General features: G+C 65.1%; 1 protein-coding gene across 1 annotated transcript in view; it reads right to left on the bottom strand.

Annotated features, from left to right (window-relative positions):
• The window catches only part of MYO15A (myosin XVA), a 57,073-nt gene extending 39,304 nt beyond the window's left edge, over window positions 1–17,769 (bottom strand). Inside the window, exons 1-8 of the mRNA XM_089900227.1 lie at window positions 7,839–17,769; window positions 5,807–5,889; window positions 5,209–5,272; window positions 4,502–4,611; window positions 4,092–4,166; window positions 3,874–3,964; window positions 302–307; window positions 74–177 (exon numbers count right to left, since the gene is read on the bottom strand). Coding sequence (XP_089756353.1) covers window positions 74–177; window positions 302–307; window positions 3,874–3,964; window positions 4,092–4,166; window positions 4,502–4,611; window positions 5,209–5,272; window positions 5,807–5,889; window positions 7,839–11,522 — 4,217 coding nt within the window. The 5' untranslated portion in view covers window positions 11,523–17,769. The remainder of the gene's footprint in view (window positions 1–73; window positions 178–301; window positions 308–3,873; window positions 3,965–4,091; window positions 4,167–4,501; window positions 4,612–5,208; window positions 5,273–5,806; window positions 5,890–7,838) is intronic.
• Between the last annotated feature and the right edge of the window lie 21 nt (window positions 17,770–17,790).

Below are 17,790 nucleotides of genomic sequence, written 5' to 3'. Positions count from 1 at the left end.
AGCAGAGTCAGCTACGCTGGGCACCGTACCGTGCACGCAAGGCCCCAGGGGGGCTCCACCGCGGCCCACTCACCCTTCCAGAAAGATCTCCACAAACTTCCCAAAGCGGCTGGAGTTGTCATTCCTGACAGTTTTGGCGTTACCGAAGGACTCCAGGAGGGGTGTGGCCTCCAGGATCTGGGTGCCAGAGGAAGACTCGGGCATTGCAGGGAGCCCGCGGGGGCCTCCCCAGGTCCCCCACCGCTCACCCCATGCTGCCCGCCCCACACCGCACAAGCGTGCGCACACACACCCCCAATACCTTTATCTTCAGGAGCCGCCAGCACAGAGGAGGAGGGCGGGACAAGAACAGAAGCGGGTCACCCGCGGGACCGACCGGCTCCCCCCAGGACGCGGGGGGCCTCCGACCACAGAGGGAGTGGCTGAGCCCTCCCGGCCCGGCCCACAGGCAGGAGAGCCGCCAGCTGAGAGCAAACCCCGGAGCCTCAGAGCCCCAGGTGTCTGGGCTCGGGGACCATGGCATGGCCCGAGGTGGGGGGTCTGCTGGGCCTTCCTGCCAAAGGGCTCTGGGGGTGTTCTTGCCCCCCTCCCCAGCCACCACCGGCCATGAACCACCCAGTCTCCTGGAAAGGCCTCCTACCTGCCCCTCCTGGCTCCCTCCAGGGGTCCTCCGCAATCCTCGGGAGGTCCCGTCCCCCACCCCCGGCTCCCACCCCTTGGGCTCCAGGCCCTGCACGGCCCAGCCCCATCTCCTGTCCCCTCCCCACTCTGCCCAGCACTGCAGTCCCCTGACTGTGCCCGCGCCAGCCTCTGGGCACTGGCGCTCTGCCCCCCTTCAGCCCTCAGCCCTTCGTACGTCCGTGTCTCTTGCTAGAGCGTCAGCCCAACAGGCAGGACTCTGTGCGCACAAGCCTGGTGTTCAGCCACCCACACAGGACCTGGCAGTAGGAGGCTCTCAACAAACACCTGCTGGCGGCGGGGGTGGGGGGGTGGGGGGGGAACCTCCCTGGTGGGCCAGTGGTTAGGACTCCGCGCTTCCACTGCAGGGGGTGCGGGTTCCATCCCTGGCTGGGGAACTAAGATCCCCACATGCCGCACTATGTGGCCAAAACATACCAAAAAAAAAAAAAAATCTGCTAAATGGATGAAATGGGGGATAGCATTTTATGAGAGCAGAGCTGCCAGGGTGTTGTAGCTCATCACAGCACCCACTTATTAGGCACCTACTGCGTGCCAGGCCTCTTGCCCCAATTAACAGCATCGTTAACAATCCTACGAGATAGGTGCTAATATCGCCCTTGCTCACAGATCAGGAAACCGAGGCTGGGAGAGGTGAGGCAGCGCGCTCGGGACGCCAGGGTCGGAAAGAGCGAGGGCCCAAAGCACCACAGCCCATGCTCGGCGATGTAAGCAGTGCTCTCTCTGGCTGCATCATTTCCTCAGGATAAACTCTTAGGGGAGAAGTAGGGGGCCCGGTGTGCACAGAAATGATACACTTTACCTTGGGGACGATGCCAGTTCCCTCCACCTGCTCACCCACAGTGTCGCTCAGTCCCAGAAATACTGTGCCCACCGTACAGAGGAGTGGACTAAAGCCCAGAGAGGCCTGGGGGCCGGCGTGGGGGTGCTTAGGGAGTCAGGGTCCACCTGTCCCTTAGCCTGGGTGTCCCTTGTGGGCACCTGGGGGTGGGTTCTCTCCTCTAGTGCCCAGCACAGGGCAGGGCACACGGCCAGGGGTGGGAACATCTGGCCCCGTGGGGCCGTCCAGCCCAACCCGCGGGTGCGCCGGTGCCTGTGCCCCGGGCTGAGCAGCATTCAGCCACCCCGAGCCCCTACCCCAGGGAACCCTTGTCTCGTTCCCAGCCCAGAGATGGAGCCTGTGGCCCAGACCTCGGCTGACCAAGGCACGCCTGGGTCCAGTGACGACGCGTGGCCAAAACCAGTCCAACAAGAGGGAGCCCTGAGACCTCCTGGCCCGGTGGGCAGTGTGGGCCGTGGTGCTGTGGCATCATCGTGCTGACCACGGGGGACAGATGAGCATGATGTCCAAACGTGCGGGAGGGTGGGGCCGAGACAAGGGACGTTGTCTAAGACCCTGGACCCAGCCTTGCCTGAAACTGACCCTAGACCCAGACCGTCCGACTGCAGGAGCGGCTCAACAGCGGCCAGGAGGTGAGTCCACGGTCACCCCAGCCAGCAGGCACATCTTCACAGCTCCTCTCTGCCCGGCCCAACCCCTCAGACCCAGCCACGTCCCGCGCCTCCGCCATCCTCCCCGAACCCTGCCGAGACAGCCCCCCGCCACGAACCTCAGACCCCAGCCCCTCCACCCCATCACTCTGGGACACTGGGCAAGTCACTACCCTCCCAGGCCTCAGTTTTCCAGCTCCCAGGGCTGCCGCAAGGCTCTGGTGCTGACAGAGTGGAAGGTTCCCCGCACACAGGGGGTGCCTGACGCACACGGTTGCCTGCCTACGCAGCCAGTCCTCCCAGGAGTCCACTCTTAGAGGCTTGACCCCCGGCCTGGAGCAAAGGGATGATCTGGTTGGCCTCCAGGAGACCCAGGCTGGGATGGGAGGGGCTGGCAGGCCAAGGTCGGTATCAGAAGCGGCCTGCCAGGAAGTGACCTCTCCTGACCACAAAGCCTGGGCTGACCCCCTCCTCACCAAGGGCCCAGCAGCCCCTGCCCAGTGCCCCCAGATCACCTGCAGAGGTCGCCACCAGCTAGGACACTGTGGCCACTGCAAACCTCTGGAGGGGTGGGCCAGAGCCTGAGCTTCATGTTCTGTAGTCTGAGCTGGCGGGCCTCAGTCTCTGCCCCACCTCCCCTGAGCTCCAGGCTCCTGGCACATCTACCGTCTCCCACCACCTGCGCGTGGATGCCCCGCAGACCCTCAAGGGCACCTGCGTCCTCTCTCCATATTCTGCCCCTCAGCTGCTGGCTCAGGCCGAATGCCTGGGGCCAGCTTGGGCGACCCCTCTTACAGCCCCGTCTGGTCCCTCACCAAGTCCTGGAACCGCACCCAGGCCAACTGTGCTCACCAACACCACTGTCACCTCTCTGGTTTGAGCCACCATCCTCCCTCGCCTGGACCACATGCTACCCCTCTGCCGACCCAGCACACCACACCTGCTGGACCCCAGGGCCTTTGCACCTGCTCTTCCCCAGATGTCTGCAGGCCCCACTGCCTTGCCTTCTCAGCAGGACCTGCCCTGACCCCCACGCCTGAAATCGCAATCCCCAACATGCCCCATCCTCCCCCCATGCTTCCCTACAACTTACCCCTTTCACATACACAGAATTTACCTGCCTATTTTCCTTTCTGTTTCCTACACTAGAACAAAATTCCCACAAGATGGGAACATTTATCAGGCTGTGTTGCTGCTGCCTGCTCCCCAGAGCCTAGCCTGGGCCTGGGACACAGCAGGTCCTCGGGAAACCATTGCGGAGGTTCTGACGTTCTTGGGTTCAGAGAACTCAGCTCTCTAGGCAAACCTCCAATGCTGCAGGCCCCAGCCAGGCCTTCTCAGTGCCCCAGCCTCTCCTGACCCTACACTGGCCATCACACACATTCGGGCCTGTCCTGCCTCTTTCACGACCATGAATGTGAGGCCAGGCGGGAGGAGTGGACGACGCCCCTTGCCCATGTGGCCTCTGCTGGGGCCGCCCCAGGGGGCTGGAACGCAGAGCTGCAGGGGAAGGCAAGCAGGAGAGAACTCCCGGGAGGGGAGGCAGCAAGGGCCCCAAGTCCTACGAGGCCTCTCTGTGCAGCCCTGGGCTCGGCCGCCCATCCTCCAAGTGGGGCCACAGAGTCTTGCCTCTCGAGGAGCACGAGGGACGCTGGGCTGAGGGCCCTGGGGGGACAGACGCACCTGCCGTGTGACGCCCCGTTTCTGGTTCATGGCCGCCAGGTAGCGCAGAATCAGCTTCGTGGCCTCAGTTTTTCCAGAGCCGCTCTCTCCGCTGACCGGCCAGAGGGGCAGAGTGAGCTCCAGCCTGTTCACGGCCTCTTCTGGGCGCTCCCCTGACCCCGCCGTGACACAGGAAGACACGGGCAGGCAGGCCGGCCCCCAGCCCCTCCGCTGCCCACCTGATGATTATGCACTGGTTCTGTTTGGCATCGAGCATTTTGGCGAAGGCGAGATTTGCAATTGCAAAGAGGTGCCTGGAGAGACAGGCCACAGGCGTTCCTGGGCCAGGCCCTGCTGGGGCTCCCAAACCTCCCAGGGGATGGGCAGGGGGACACCTCTGCCTAGCCGAGGAGCCAATCCTGCCATACCCCACCCTCGGGGAATGCTCCCCGCAAGGCTCCCCACCCAGGTCTGAGCCACAGTGGCCTCCAGCCCACAGGGGGCTGTGGCCAGGCTCAGGGAGAGGCTGCCGGGCTCCCCACCGCCACCCACCACCCATGGCTGAGGGGCAACCAGGGACTTGCCAAGCTCAGACAGGAACCCAGGAGACCCCGGGGAGGCCCCCTCCCCCAGCCCTGAAGACACTCACGGGGAATTCTCGGCCAGGGCCCGCCCTCTGTACTGCTGCACCTGCTCCAGCCCGTAGATCCCAAACATCCGGTACGGGTTCACCGACACCAGGATGCTGCCGATGTACGTCTGCCGGGCAGACGGTGGCCTCAGGGCCCGTCTGTGTCCCTCCCTCCCCCACTCCTGGGAGCTGGGATCCCTGTCTCATGGGGACAGACGTCTGGCTGCCTGGCCCTGGTGTCTGCACCCTGGGCCCCCAGACAGCTTGGTGGATCGTGCGCTCTGGTTGTGGAGTGTCAGGCACTGAACCAGGCTGAGGCTGGGAGGAGGGTGGAGCACGCAAAGCCCCACAGTCACGACCCCACAAGGGTGCCTGCTTCCTTCGTTCATAGTTGGGGCCCGCCCCCTGACCGTCCCCCTACCCCCGGGCCCCAGGTGTATGGCTCCCAGGACTCTGGAAGCGTTACCCATCGGGCCCCTGGTGGGGGTCACACACTTCTGGGTTCCCTGTCTCCAGGCCTCTAAGCCTCTATGTTTTAGGACTTTGGATTATAGCGCTCCCAGCTCTTGAATGCTGTGCTCAAATAGTAGAAACTCCAGGGTTCAAACCAGATGCCACAAGTCTGGGGCGAGCAGGAGAAATCCACGCTTCCCACTGCAGCCCCAGGAGGCAGGGAGGCAGCTGCCCTCAGACCCAAGCCCAGGGGGGTCAGCCCCAGGCCTTACGTAGATGAGGTTCCGTTCAAATCTGGTCTTGAGGTTGGCCAGCACAGTGGTCTCCTGGAGGTCTCTGCGAGGAGATGGAGAGAGGCAGTCAGGGCCCACCTTCCCCTCAGGGTAGGGCCTTGGTCAGAAAAGCCTGCATTCAAGTCCCGTCTCTGACACCAACCAACTGTGAGGCCTCGAGCAAATTACTTAATCTCTCTGTGCCTCAGTTTTTCTATCTATCCAATGGGTATGATAATCACTGTTCCCACCTCGCTGGGGTGGGGGATGCTCTCAGGTAGCAAACGTGAAGGCTGTCACTGTGATTGGATAATGACATTGACCAGCACGACCCTCACGTCTGAGGCACCTCCAATGTGCCAGCACCCTCACACCAAAAGCCACCCCACAGCATCCTGTGGGCGACACACTGAGGCAGAGAGGCTGAGTGTTTGCCCAGGTCCCAGCTAATAAGCGCCCATCTGAATTACTGGGCCTTTTTGACACTGCCTGAGCCTCGCCTAACAGAGGAGGAAGCAGGCTCTGAAAATGTTCCAGGAGGTGAGGGGCACCCCGGTGGGAGGCGGTGACCACTCACGGACCCGCCACCCCCACTCACTCCAGCTGCGTCATGTCCTCCACGCCGTCCTCCCGGCACTGCTCGCGGAACCGTGTGGACGGCAGGTTGCGGATGGAGTGCATCTGGGGAAGACAACCTGTGGTGAGCCAGCCAGAGGGTGCCTGCGCGTGGCCCCCCGGCTTGGACATGGCCAGGACCCACTGCCGTGTGGAGGAGGGAGCCCTGAGGCCGGGCCGGCCGGGTCCTATGGGCTGTCTGCCTCGGAACACAATGCTTAATTCCCAGGGACACGGCCGGCCTCAGCGCTGCCCGTCTTCCCGAGGGTCCTGCCAGGGGCTGAGCACACGCACAGGGGCACTGCTCCCTCTGCCTGGCCAGAAGGCCTCCCACCTCACGTTCTCCCAGGCTGAACCCCAGGTCTGCCTATGTGACAACTAGGAGAACATCCGCATCTGGTGCCTGGGGCCTCCAGAAGGACCGGGACTTTCACGTGTGGTGCCGCACCCCGCGCAGGGCAAACGCAGACCCACACGCACAGACCCACAGGCAACGGCGCCTGCAGCCCAGGTGCTCCCACGCCCACCCGTGGTCTCGCACGGGGCTTGTGGACGTGCATGCTGGCCTGCGGTGCCTTCCTGGAGGCACACACAAGTGCGGGCACGTGCTCTCAACGTCCCTTGGACAGGTTCTCATGTGACAGGTGTCCCCGCACCTGGTGGTCTCGAGACGAAAGTCCCGATGCCCCCTGTGGGCTGCAGGCCCGCTACTGTGCCCTGGTAGTGTGTACACTTGACCCCGCAGATACCACGTCTGCCCGGGCCGTGGCGCACGCACTCACATGCTCTCCTCGCTGAGCTGTGGAGCGCCCGAGCGCACGTGACCCATGTGACTGCGAGCACACTTGTGAGCCCGCCTGTCCTGCCTCTCGGGTCCAGCCTACACCCCTCCCTGAGCGGAGAGGAAAGGGGACACCGGGAGGCAGCCCGCGTGCTAAGTAGGGCACAGCGGGTATCACCCCAGAGGCCCTGGCCTCCCGCCCACCCGCCTGCCCATGTGCGCCAGTGGCCGCAAACCCTGAATAATTCAGCCACTCACGTATTCCAGGGTGAGGAGGGCCCACGCATCCTTGCCCCTCACCCCCGGGCGCTTGGCGCCCCGCTCCTGCAGCGCTGCGGCCCACACAGCCCGGGGCACCCGCCGTTGGGGCCAGGGCCCCCCCAGCAGCCAGGGCGCCCCGGTCGCCATTGATGGGCCCGTTGGCTGCCTGCTCCACGGGGCACCGTCTGCAGAGGCTGAGAAACGCCCGCCACCCCTGCGTGCCCCGCCCACCCCAGGCGTCCCGGGGGAGGCTCCGGTGACCACCCCCCTCCGCTGAGGGCCACCCGGCACCGGGCTCGTGTTCCGCCGCGAGCGTGGCAGCCAGGCACGGGCTTGGCACCCCTCAGAAGGGCTGCCTGCCCCACACCCTGCAGGGGCCCAGACAGGCTCCCAGCTCAGCCGTGATCCACTGTGTGACCTTCTGGGTCTTGGCTTCCCCACTGTGCAGTAAAGAAGCCAGAAGGTTGGTTCCTGAGCCCTCACCTTTGGACAGTCCAGAACCCTGCAGCCCGGGGGACTGCCCTTAGGCAGGAGCCCCAAAGAGACAGAAGACCCAGTTTGGGGGAGGGTCAGCAGCAGGCAGAAGGAACAGCATGAACGTGAATGCGGGGATGGGACAGGGTGGGTAGGCAGGGTCTGCAGTTTCGTACTGAGCCAAGATCCCTGCGGGGGGCTCTGAGTGGACGTGCCATCCAGATCGGATGAGGACAGGACTGCTTGGAGCCCAGACTGGGACAAGATCCCTTTCTCCAAGTGCCTGGGGGCAGTTTCTGGCATCTCTGTCCTCTGCCTACCTGTGCCGGGCATCCCCTTGTTCAATCCCCCAGAAGCTCTGGGAGGCTGTTCTCCCCAAGCTACAGATGGGAAGACTGAGGCCCAAGCAGGCAGCAGTTCGCCAAGGTCCCGAGACTGTCTCCTGCCCCGTTTCCCAGGATGGAACCATAAGCCCTCCCTCTAACCTGTGCCCCCATACCTTGTTCGACCAGCCTTTGGGGCCGACCTTTTCCCCGGGGCCCCCATGGGGCAGGCCGGCAGCTCCAGGGCCCAGGCGGCAGGACGGGGGGCGAGCGTGTACTCGTGTGCAGGGTTGATGGGCCTCCGCCGGCAGCCACAGGCGGGACCAGAGCAGACTCCAGGTTCTCAGCCTGGGCTGGGGCTCTGGCTCCTGGATGGGAGGCTGCAGGGTAGCAGGACAAGCTCGCTGGAAAGAGCTCAGCTTCTGCACACGAGGCATGACCACAGCAAAACGCCCAGGGCTTGCCTGGAGCCATTCACCCGCCTTGGGCAGGGGTCCTGGGGCCCCAGAGGGCGCCAAGGGGGCTGGGGCCCTGGGCAGTGTCCCCCAGCGGCGCCATGGTGGCCATGTGGCCCTCATCTGGTCAGAGGCGGCCAGCGGGTAGGAGAAGCTAGGCCTCAGTGCTTTCCGCTCTGAGGGGGAATCCTTGGGGGGTGTCAGGGTCGGGGGTTCAGGCTCTGCTGGTGGCTGGGGGTCCGCCGGACAGGCCTCTTCTTCAGGCTTCTTGAGGCTCGGGCTGGCCGATTTGGTCAGCTGTCCAGGCCCTGGGTCGTGATGTCTACCCAGGAGGACACCAGTTGAGTCAGAGGCTGGATCTTCAGGATGGGCAGCAGGGGATAGCCCTGGGCCTACGTGCTGGAGGAAGGGGTTTGGGGGTACAGCGGCTTGCCTGGAGAAGCCACGGAGGCTGCCTGGGCCTCCCGGCCAGGGCGATGGTGGCCGCTGGGTGTCAGGCATGTCCACGTCCCAGCTGGGGGCCAGCGGGGGCACTGTCCAGAGCGTCTCCGAGTCCTCGGGCTCGCGCTGGCTCTCTTGGTGCTCAGGCGCAGGAGCAGCGGCAGCGGCAGCGGCAGCCGCCCGCCAAGAGCGAGGGCCGGGCGGCAGGCGGTAGGACTGGCGCGGCCGGGGCTTCACGGCCCTGATGGGAGGCTCGCTGAGGCTGCGCCACGTGCGCGGGAGGCGCGAGGGCAGGTTGAGTGAGCGGTTCCGTGGGCTGGGGCCCAGCAGAGGGGGCGGCGAGGGCGGCCGCGGGGAGCCCAGCACCGGCGACCGGGGTGCGCCCGGGCGCCCCGAGGCTCGGCGCGGAGACGGGGGCTCCCGCAGCGAGCGGGGACGGCGGGGCGGCGGCGAGAAGGGCGGCCGGAAGGGGCTGCGGCGGACGGAGGGCTGGGGGGACAAGGGCCCCAGGGGCGAGCGGGGCCCCAGGGGTGAGCGGTACCCCAGGCGGGGCGGGCTCCTCAGCGAGGGCCGGGGCGAGGGCCCGGGGAAGCCGAAGGCCGCGTCCCGCCGGCGGGAGCCCCTGAAGGAGAGACGGGGTCCGGGGAAGGCCAGAGGGTCAGGGGGCCCCTCGGGGCTCAAGGGCGGGGGCTCGGCCAAGGCCCACCAACTGGCCTGGGACGCGAGGGGCACGTGAGCCGGGGCGGCCCAGGGCGGCGGGTGCCGGCGGAGCGAGCCGTAGGGCGAAGCCGGCGGGGGAAGGCCCGGGGGCAGGCCGGCGGGGGCGAGGGCCGGGGCGGGCGGCAGGCTGGGGGCGGGGCTGGGGGCGCGCGGCGGGGACGGCGGACGGCGGGAGTTGTTGTTGTTGCGCGCGCGCGCCTGCGCCCTCCGCAGCACGATGGGCGTGTTGGGCCGCTCGGGGTCCATGCCGGCCAGCTTGTAGCCGAAGCGCTTGTAGGCCGCCTCCCTGACCGCCGGGCCTCGCGCCCGGGCCTTCTGGCTGCTCTTCAGCCGCGGGATGGGCTCCTTTTCCGACAAGGTCTTTTTGAGGAACCGCGCCAGCGAGGTGGCCGGGCGCGGCGCTGGGCGTCCGAAGTCAGAGCTGAAGCCCAGGCCCCGGGGGGCGCCGAAGGCCGAGAGGGCGCGCTGGATGCGGCGCTGCCGCGGCGTGAGGAAGCCCCAGAAGGGGTGGCCGTAGGGCACCGGGGGCAGCGGCGGCATCTCATCCTCTTCTTCGTCTTCGTCCGCGTCTCCCAAGGGCAGAGGGATGTCCAGGGAGGGCGGCAGGGGCACGTCCAACTTCTCCTTCCCAAACAGCTTCACTTGGGGCCGCGGGAAGAGGCGGAACCGGCGGATGAGGGACAACTTGGACCTGGCGGGCTTGTCCATGCCCTGCTGCTCGAAGAAGGCGGCGCTGGGCAGGCGGAAGGACGTGCCCTGCCGCTCGCTGCCCGCCTCCTCGGGCTCCTCCAGCTCCGCGATGTCATCCATGGGGTGGGCATACGGGTTGTGAGGTGACAGGATGGGCGGCGGCACCCACGGGTACGCGAAGGCCGACTGCTCCGGCGGAAGATAGGGCCCCTCGGGCGGGTAGATGGCCTGGTCCCCGCCACCATAGATGCCTTCAGCGTAGGGGACTCCATGGGAGGCACCGTAGGGGGCGCTGTAGGGCGGCGCGTAGGGATCCAGGTAGGGTGGCATGTAGGCTTCCAGGTAGGGCGGCGCGTAGGCGCCCAGGTAGGGCGGCGCGTAGGCGGCCAGGTAGGGCGCCCCGTAGGCATCCGGGTAGGGAGCCCCGTAGGTATCTGGGTAGGGCCCGGCATACGGGAGGTCGTAGGCGAGGTCGTAGGGCGGGTAGGGCGGGTAGGGCGGGTAAACCGCGTCGGAAGGGGCGTAGGAGTCCTGGTAGTAGCCGTGCAGTTGCGCCTCGCCCGCGTATGCGTCGTAGTAGCCGTAGGGAGACGCGAACCCCGACGGGGCCGCGTAGGGGGGCTCGTAGTCGTCGTAGCCATAGCGGTAGCCGTAGTTGGAGTAGAAGGAGCCCCCGTAGTAGTCTGGGCCGTAGTAGTCGTAGGGGTCCTCGGGCGGGTACCCGTGAGGGTTGTCATAGGGCGGCCAGGCTGGGCCGTGGAGGCCGTAGGCGCCCCGGTAGGGCTCCTCCTCATACTGGTACAGCGACTGCCGGTCGTAGTAGTCATCACCCTCGCGGTGGTAGTCATAGTACTCGCCCAGGTCCTGGAAGCCCTCCAGCCCGTACAGCGACCTGCGGGAGCCCGAGTGCCGGAACGGGGCCTCGTCCTCGAAGGGCAGGAAGCCCACGGGCTCGCCCGACTCGTAGATGCTGTGGGCGCGCGGGAACCTGCGCAGGCGACCCCCGGGCTGCAGGATCTCGGCGCCCGACGGGAAGGGCAGCTTGCGCGAGCCCACGCGGGAGCCGGAGCGGTCCATCCAGGCGTCCAGTGTGGCCTGCGCGCTGCCCGACTCCTCGGCCTTCTTGATGAGGAATTTCTTGGTGAGCCAGTTGATGGCCGTGGACGCCTTGCTGAGCGATTGGGCACGTGGGCGCAGGCGGCCGTAGCCGCGCCGGCCAGGGAAGCGGATCACCATGAAGGACGGCTTCTTGCCCTTCATGGCGCGCTTCTTCTTGCCCACGCGCATCTGCGTCATGAGCTTCGACGTGGACTTGAGCACCGTGCGCGCCTTCTTCTTGCGTTTGGTCTTCTGGGGTCCGGTGTGGAGACCCCAGAAGAATGCCGACGCGCTCCGGAACTGCCCCTTCTTGGAGATCTTGGGCGTGCGGTCTCGGAAGCCCATGAACAGCCGCGAAGTCCCCTTCAGGCTCCGCTTGGGCTTTTCCGGCTCCGGCGCCTTCTTCCCCTTCTTCCCTTTCTTGGCTTTCTTCTCATCCTCTTCTTCCTTCGCCATGGTGGCCACCTGCTCCCTGCCAGGCCGGCCGGTGTCACGAGCTCAGGGCCTTGGGGACACAGGGACCTGCTGAGTCTCCTGCCTGCGGCTGGACACGCAGCCTCCGCAGGCTCAGAGCAGCTGGGACTGGCCCGGTGGCCGGGGGAGGGACAGCCAAGCTCCTTCTGGCTGGGACCAGGCTTTCAGGAGGGCAGATCCATAATTCATCTCCTCAGGCCCCGCCTAGAATTTCACCCTTGAGCCTGTTGGAAAGCACCTGGGTGTTGTTTATGGGAAGCAGGGGAGGCCTGGCAGGCCCATGCTGGGGAGACTGCGTTGGCCTTAGAACCTCCATGAGGACAGCCGTGCCTCAACCCCAGTCAAGCCCTCCCTGAGCCTCTGCTGGCTCACCCACCGAGTGAGTGCTTGGGTCACTGGGCCCCAGAGAGGGGAAGCCACCTGCCCTAAACCACCCAGCACATCTGTTCTGGGCCACAAGTGGAGCTGCATCTCCTGAGCCAGGGTGGGACGTTCAAAGACCACCAAGTCACCTTGGAGGGGGGGGAACCTGGGCCCCTCCAGGTCCTGGGCAAGGGAGGAGGGGTGGTGGGCATGGCAGGTGCCCAGGGCTGCGGTCAGTGTAACCAGAGCTGGCCGGCCCTTGGGAGCGTGAATAATTTATTGGGGAGAACCAGGCTGCTGGCTGAGAAGGCAGGGCAAGAAGGGGGCTTCTCGGTTCCAGCAGGGCCTGGTAAGGCCGACAATCAGGCAGCTTCTGGGGGTGGGGACACGTGGGAACTGGGCCCCCGCAGGATGGGGTCTCGAGGGGGCATCCACTCCCCCATCACCCCCTCTGATGCTGCCTGCTCTCCTGCCTTGTTCTGGGCTGTGGGGCAGGGGGTTCACTCTTTCTGAGCCCAGAGATGCCGACACCGCGCCCCCCACTGCCCCTCCTGGAGCTGGTTTCCAAATTGAGGCCTGGCCACTGTTATCTCAAGAGAGTCTCACAATGGGCTGTGGGGTGGGAACTGTCATCTCCATTCTCCAGATGAGGAAACGGTCTTGGAGAGGAGAAGTGACTTGTTCAAGGTCAACCAGCTTGGGACCCTGGAACCAGGCTCCAACCCAGGCCTGCGTGGTCCGGAGCCACATTTCTTGCTAGTGCTAGGCCTTCCTCGCCTCGGGGCTCCTGGGCATGTGGGCCATCGTGTGGGAGGGGAACAGCTCTGGACACTGGCCAGAGGCAGGGGCTTAGCCGGGCTGACCCCAGAGTCTGGGCCTTCCAGGAGTTCTGGGGCAGAGGGCCCTACTTGAGCCACTGAGCAAGCCAGAGGCCCTGATGTGCTGGAGGAGGTCGCCCAGGCCGTGTCCCTGCTTGGGCCCTACCTGGACTCTTGGTCAGCCTGGCCCCTGTCCCTCAGGACAGCAGGCACTGACTTGTCCGTTCATTTGTCAGAAGCATCTGCTGGAAGCCTGCCATGAACCAGGCGCTGTCTAAGCACTGGGCACACAGCCAAGGAAACAGAAACCTGCCCTCGTGGCGCTGACATTCTGGGGGGCGGGGACTGGCAACAAACAAGGAGAGTGAGTGAAAGATACAACCGGTGGGATGGCGTGAGTGCTGGCATTGAAATAGCGCAGGGACGCGGCATCGAGACTCGGGTATACAGCACCGAACAGGGCCTGGGTGAGGTGCCCTGGAAGTGACACGGGGGCCAAGAGTTGCAGGAGGGGAGGGAGGGAGGCCTGGGGGAGGCACAGCGGTCCGGATGTGATGGAGGAACAGCAAGGCCAGGGTGACCGAGTGCAGTGAGGGGCGAAGACGGGGGGTGGGGCAGAGGTCAGGGGTGAGGACTTGGCCACGGCTGTGGCAGAGAAGGGATGGAATTGGACCTCCTTGGTCTTCACAGGATCCCTCTCGCTGCCACAGGAAGGACGGATGGCAAGGGCTGAGGGCAAAAGCGGTGGCTGTTGTGGGAGCTACCGTGGCGGTCCGGGCGAGCGACACTGGGGCCTGGGCCAGGCTGGGGCAGTGCGGTGGACAGAGTGCTGGGATGCTGGTATATTTTGCAGGTGGAGCCTGCGGGCAGCTGACGAGTACCTGCACGGTTTCCTTACTGAAGCAGGCGGGAGAGTGGAGGCGGCCAGTGGAGGTGAGGAAGGCCGTGGGTGGAGCTCTGCACGTGGTGATCTCGGACGTCCGCCGTCCAGGGAGTTGGCGGGACTCGCACGGCTGTCAGGGAGTCAGCGGCGTCTGGGTGGTGCTGAGGCCACAGTTCGGCAGGATGGCACCAGGGGCTGGGTGCACATGGAGGACAGGCCCTATGGGTGAGCCTGGGGCTGCTCTGTTTGGCACCAAGCCGGCCCCAGAGACCAGAAGGGTGATGTGGGCAGGCCCTGCTGTCGGCTGTCACCCAGGCCACCTCCCGAGAGCAGAGAGGAGCCGCGGCCTGGAATAACGATGTCGGTCATAACAATGATAAGAGCAGCTTATTCTCCGCAGCCCCTGTGCCTGGCTCTCTGTTTGTCTCATGAAGGCTCCCGTTGGCCCCAGGAGCGGAGGGTGCCCTAGTGCCCACACTTACAGCTGAGGAGCCCAGGGCAGAGGCTGCATCCAGGACAGGAATGGGACCGACCCAGAGTTCCGAGCCACCCCTCACAACCCCTAGGCTCCTTCTCCGAGCAACGTGGGCGCTCCTATGGCTGGGCTGGCCGCTCTGAGCTTCGGTCTCTTCATCTGGACAGTGGGCTTCGGAGCCCAAAGATGCCTGCCTGAGGTTCGCTGTAGCCTGGGGAGTCACTGGCCAGCGCCCAGTGCTGGCCTCCCAGCTGTTCTCCTGGGCAAACCACAGGCCAGCGAGGACCCCCAGTGTGGGCAGGCAGAGGTGTGGCTCCAGGCGGTGTCCCTGGGCCCCGCCCCCGTCCTCACTTTCCTCAAATGTCACGTGGAGCGGGGGGGTGGGGTTGCACCCTGCAGTCTCTAAGGGGAGCCCCCTTCTCTGGCTGGTTCAGGGTCCCGCCTCCCTCTTGGGGTCCCTGGCCTCTGCTGCAGGTACAGAGCAGGTATCAGGGAACAAGTCTCTCACTCATTCATGTGTCACCTGCCACATGCCAGGCACCGTGCTGGGCTCCAGCGGGCCACAGAGTCGAGCAGAACCAGGCATGGCTTCTGCCCTCACTCAGCTCCCAGTGTCAGGGGGACATGGATGTTAAGCGAAAAGCCACACCAACAAGGGGGGAGCTACAGCCGTGGGAAGAGCCGTGAAGGCCAGGCCACGACACAGGTGGGCGGACGCTGCATGGGGAGGCCAGGGGGTTCCCTGAGTTTCTGACCCTGAGCCAAGATCTGAGGGATGAGGGAGCTAATCAGATGGAAGAGGGAACAGTGTTGGGGCAGAGGGAAGAGTATGTGCAAAGGCCAGGTGGTGAGAGAGGTGGAGTGACGTGGGGCATGTGGAGTGGCAAGTGGCCAGAATGGGAGCTGGGGTGGGACTGTGGTCTCCATCTCTATGGCAGCAGTGAACGTGGCAGGGCTTTGAGCTGTCAGGGATGCTGCGAGCAGGTCTGGAAATAAAAGTAACCAACACTGCCAAGCTTTCCGACGTGCCGGGCTCAGGGCCAAATGCTCTCCCCCAGGATCTCACTAGATCCTCACAGTGTGTAAGGTGGAAGCTGCCGTTCCTGCTGTGTAGATGAAGCGTCTATAAAACAGGTCTCAGGGAGGTTAGGTCACTGAGCGAAGGGCCCACAGCGAGGACCCGACAGCCTGGCTCCAGAGCATCCTGTGCTCACCTGCGGCCTCACGCTGCTCCTTGCGTGGCCGTCCTGGACAAAAGCTTTTGGGCCACTGTGTGGAGGATGGGGCGCGGAGGACAGTGGCTGTGCCGGGGTCAGCTGTGGCGGGGGACACGCTCAAGTCAAGCGGGCAGCCCCAGAGAGGGTTGTGTGGGGCCTTCGGGGCTGGCCCGGTGCCTGAGGCCAGGTGGGAGGTGTGGGAAGATGACAAGTTTGGTCTGAGACGCAGAGGGTTTTGGGGTGACCGTGGGCCGTCCAGGTGGAGAGTTGGGGAGGCAGTTTAGCCCTGCAGGTCGGGGGTGACAGGGTCAAGGCTGTCTAGGAGAGGGACAGAGCGAGAAGGGGGGACCCCAACTCTGGCCTTAAGGACTGTGTGCCAAGGAGGCGGGGAGGGGCTGCCAAGGAGGGGCCCAGGGGAACGAGGTTAGAAACCTCGCAGCTCCGCAGCGGGTGGCATGTGGCCTCGACAGGAGCTGTCCTGGCAGCACGCTGGGGAAGCTGAGGGCAGAGGGCGGACATGGGGAAGCCAGGCCGTGACTGGTGGGGGGGAGGGGGTGGCCACAGGGAATGATGCATCCGGGAGGAGTGTGTTTTCAGTGGGGAAGGCCCAGCAAGAAGGCGGCCGTCTGCACACCAAGGAGTGAGGCCTCGGGGCACCTCGATCTCTGACTTCCAGCCTTCAGAACCGTGAGAACATCTTGTCCATTGTTTAAGCCACCAGCCTGGGTACTTTGTTATGGTGGCCCCGGCTAGGCCCAGGAGGATGAGTCACACAGACCCACTGGAAAATCCTCAGGACAGACCCAGGAGAGAGCATGCGAGAGGAGTGAGGGCCCTGAGGTGGCCTCTCCATTGTGGAGGGAGGGGTGGCAGCAGACGGGTGCGGGGCGTTGGGAGTTTTCCAGCCGGGGCTCAAGGGGGCAGGGCCGTTTCAGAGGCTGTCAGTGGCACAGGGAGACGCCCACCCTGGGTGGGGTAAGCGTCCCCCGGGGGCTGGGCCAGGTGGGATCTTGAGGAGGACAGATGAGCTTAGGGATTTCTGCCAAAGAAGGTTTCTGAAATGAGGAAGCGGGGAGTCTAAGCTGGAGAGGAAGGGACACAGGGACGAACACGGGTACGTGGATGGACATCTGTGTCCTGAGCCCTTTGGCACCCGAGTCTCGTAAAGCTGCAGGCCAGGCCCCCTGGGAGCGCAGCCCTGCAGCCAGGGCAGAGGGACGTGTGGGTACTGCTGACCTTCATAAAGACAGGCCGTTTGAGCAGAAGGGACCTCGGGTCACCCTGGCCAGAGCCTCCCTGCACAGAAGGCCCAGGAGGATGAGTGATGGCAATAGGGGGCGCCTGGGACAGGGGCTGACCCTTGGGGTGCACCTTGGTGGTGTGGGGCAGGGACTTTTGGGAGGTGTTGGGGGGCTTCACCAGCCCGAGGGATGCCTTCCCCAGCACGAGGCGCTGCGAGAGACCAGTTCATGCCGACCTACCCTCGCGCAGGCTGGACAGCCTAACCATGCTGACCACAGATCCAAGAGGCCAAGGACCCATCACAGATGCACAGACTGCCCTGGAAACAAGCCCACCCACGGGAGAGATGTGGGGGCCCAGTGACCGGAGCCTCAGACCCTGCCCCACCAAGCCCACACTGGCCAAGGAGGCCCAGACCTCTAGCCTTATCTCCATCCTTTCCCAGCCTGCTTGGGGGACACAACAGGCCTGGATCTAACGCCCTGTGAACCTGAGGCAGGAAGCGGCAATGACCATCGCCCAGGCAGAAACCCACCCTTGGGACCTTGTGGCTAGGCCTTGTGGCAGGAGGTGGGGTCAAGGTAAGCAGCCCACCGTCGCCGAGAGGAGGACGGCGCTGGGCATCGATCATGTCATTTTACAGATGAAGAAGCCGAGGCGGAGACAGACCTCACGGTGAGGGAGCAAGGCCACAGGTCAGCCACCACCCCCTCCCCCTTCCCCCTTCCGCCTGGGGGTGCTAGTCGGAGACCCCAGGGGTCCAGGGCCGGGTCACCTTACCTGGGTCCAGTGGCCTGCTCCCTGCCCGCATGCCGCCCGACGGGGGTCCTTCGGCTGGGCCCCAGGAATGCGGCTGCCAGTGGAGAAGCTGTGTCTGTATCATGGGCGGCAAGCCCAGCCCACCACGCTGCCCGCCTGGGGCTCCATGCATATTTAATAATGTCTATTATTCCTGTTTTGTCACCGGAAAGGAGCCTGAGCCGCTGACAGAGAAGCCAAGAACAGCCGGGAGAGCTGTTCCACAGCCCAGCCCCAGCTGTTCCACAGCCCAGCCCCCGGGGCTCTGCCCCACCTGCTGGCCCAGTGCCTCCGAAAACCTGTTGCCACCTGCCCCAAAGGCTGCAGGGCCGGGAGGAAGTCTTCTCATTGGCTCAGCAGCCTCAACTGGGGTTCCAATCCCAGCTCTGCGCTCACAAGCCGTGTAGCCGAGGGCAAGTCACTGCCCCTGGAGCCCAGGCTGCTCGCAGGCCCG

This window comes from Delphinapterus leucas, chromosome 19, assembly GCF_059928025.1.
Source record: "Delphinapterus leucas isolate spDelLeu-1000000601 "Yukka" chromosome 19, BTC_Dleu_Yukka2, whole genome shotgun sequence".
NCBI classification, from domain to species: Eukaryota; Metazoa; Chordata; class Mammalia; order Artiodactyla; family Monodontidae; genus Delphinapterus; species Delphinapterus leucas.
This window is presented reverse-complemented; position numbering and strand designations above follow the sequence as displayed.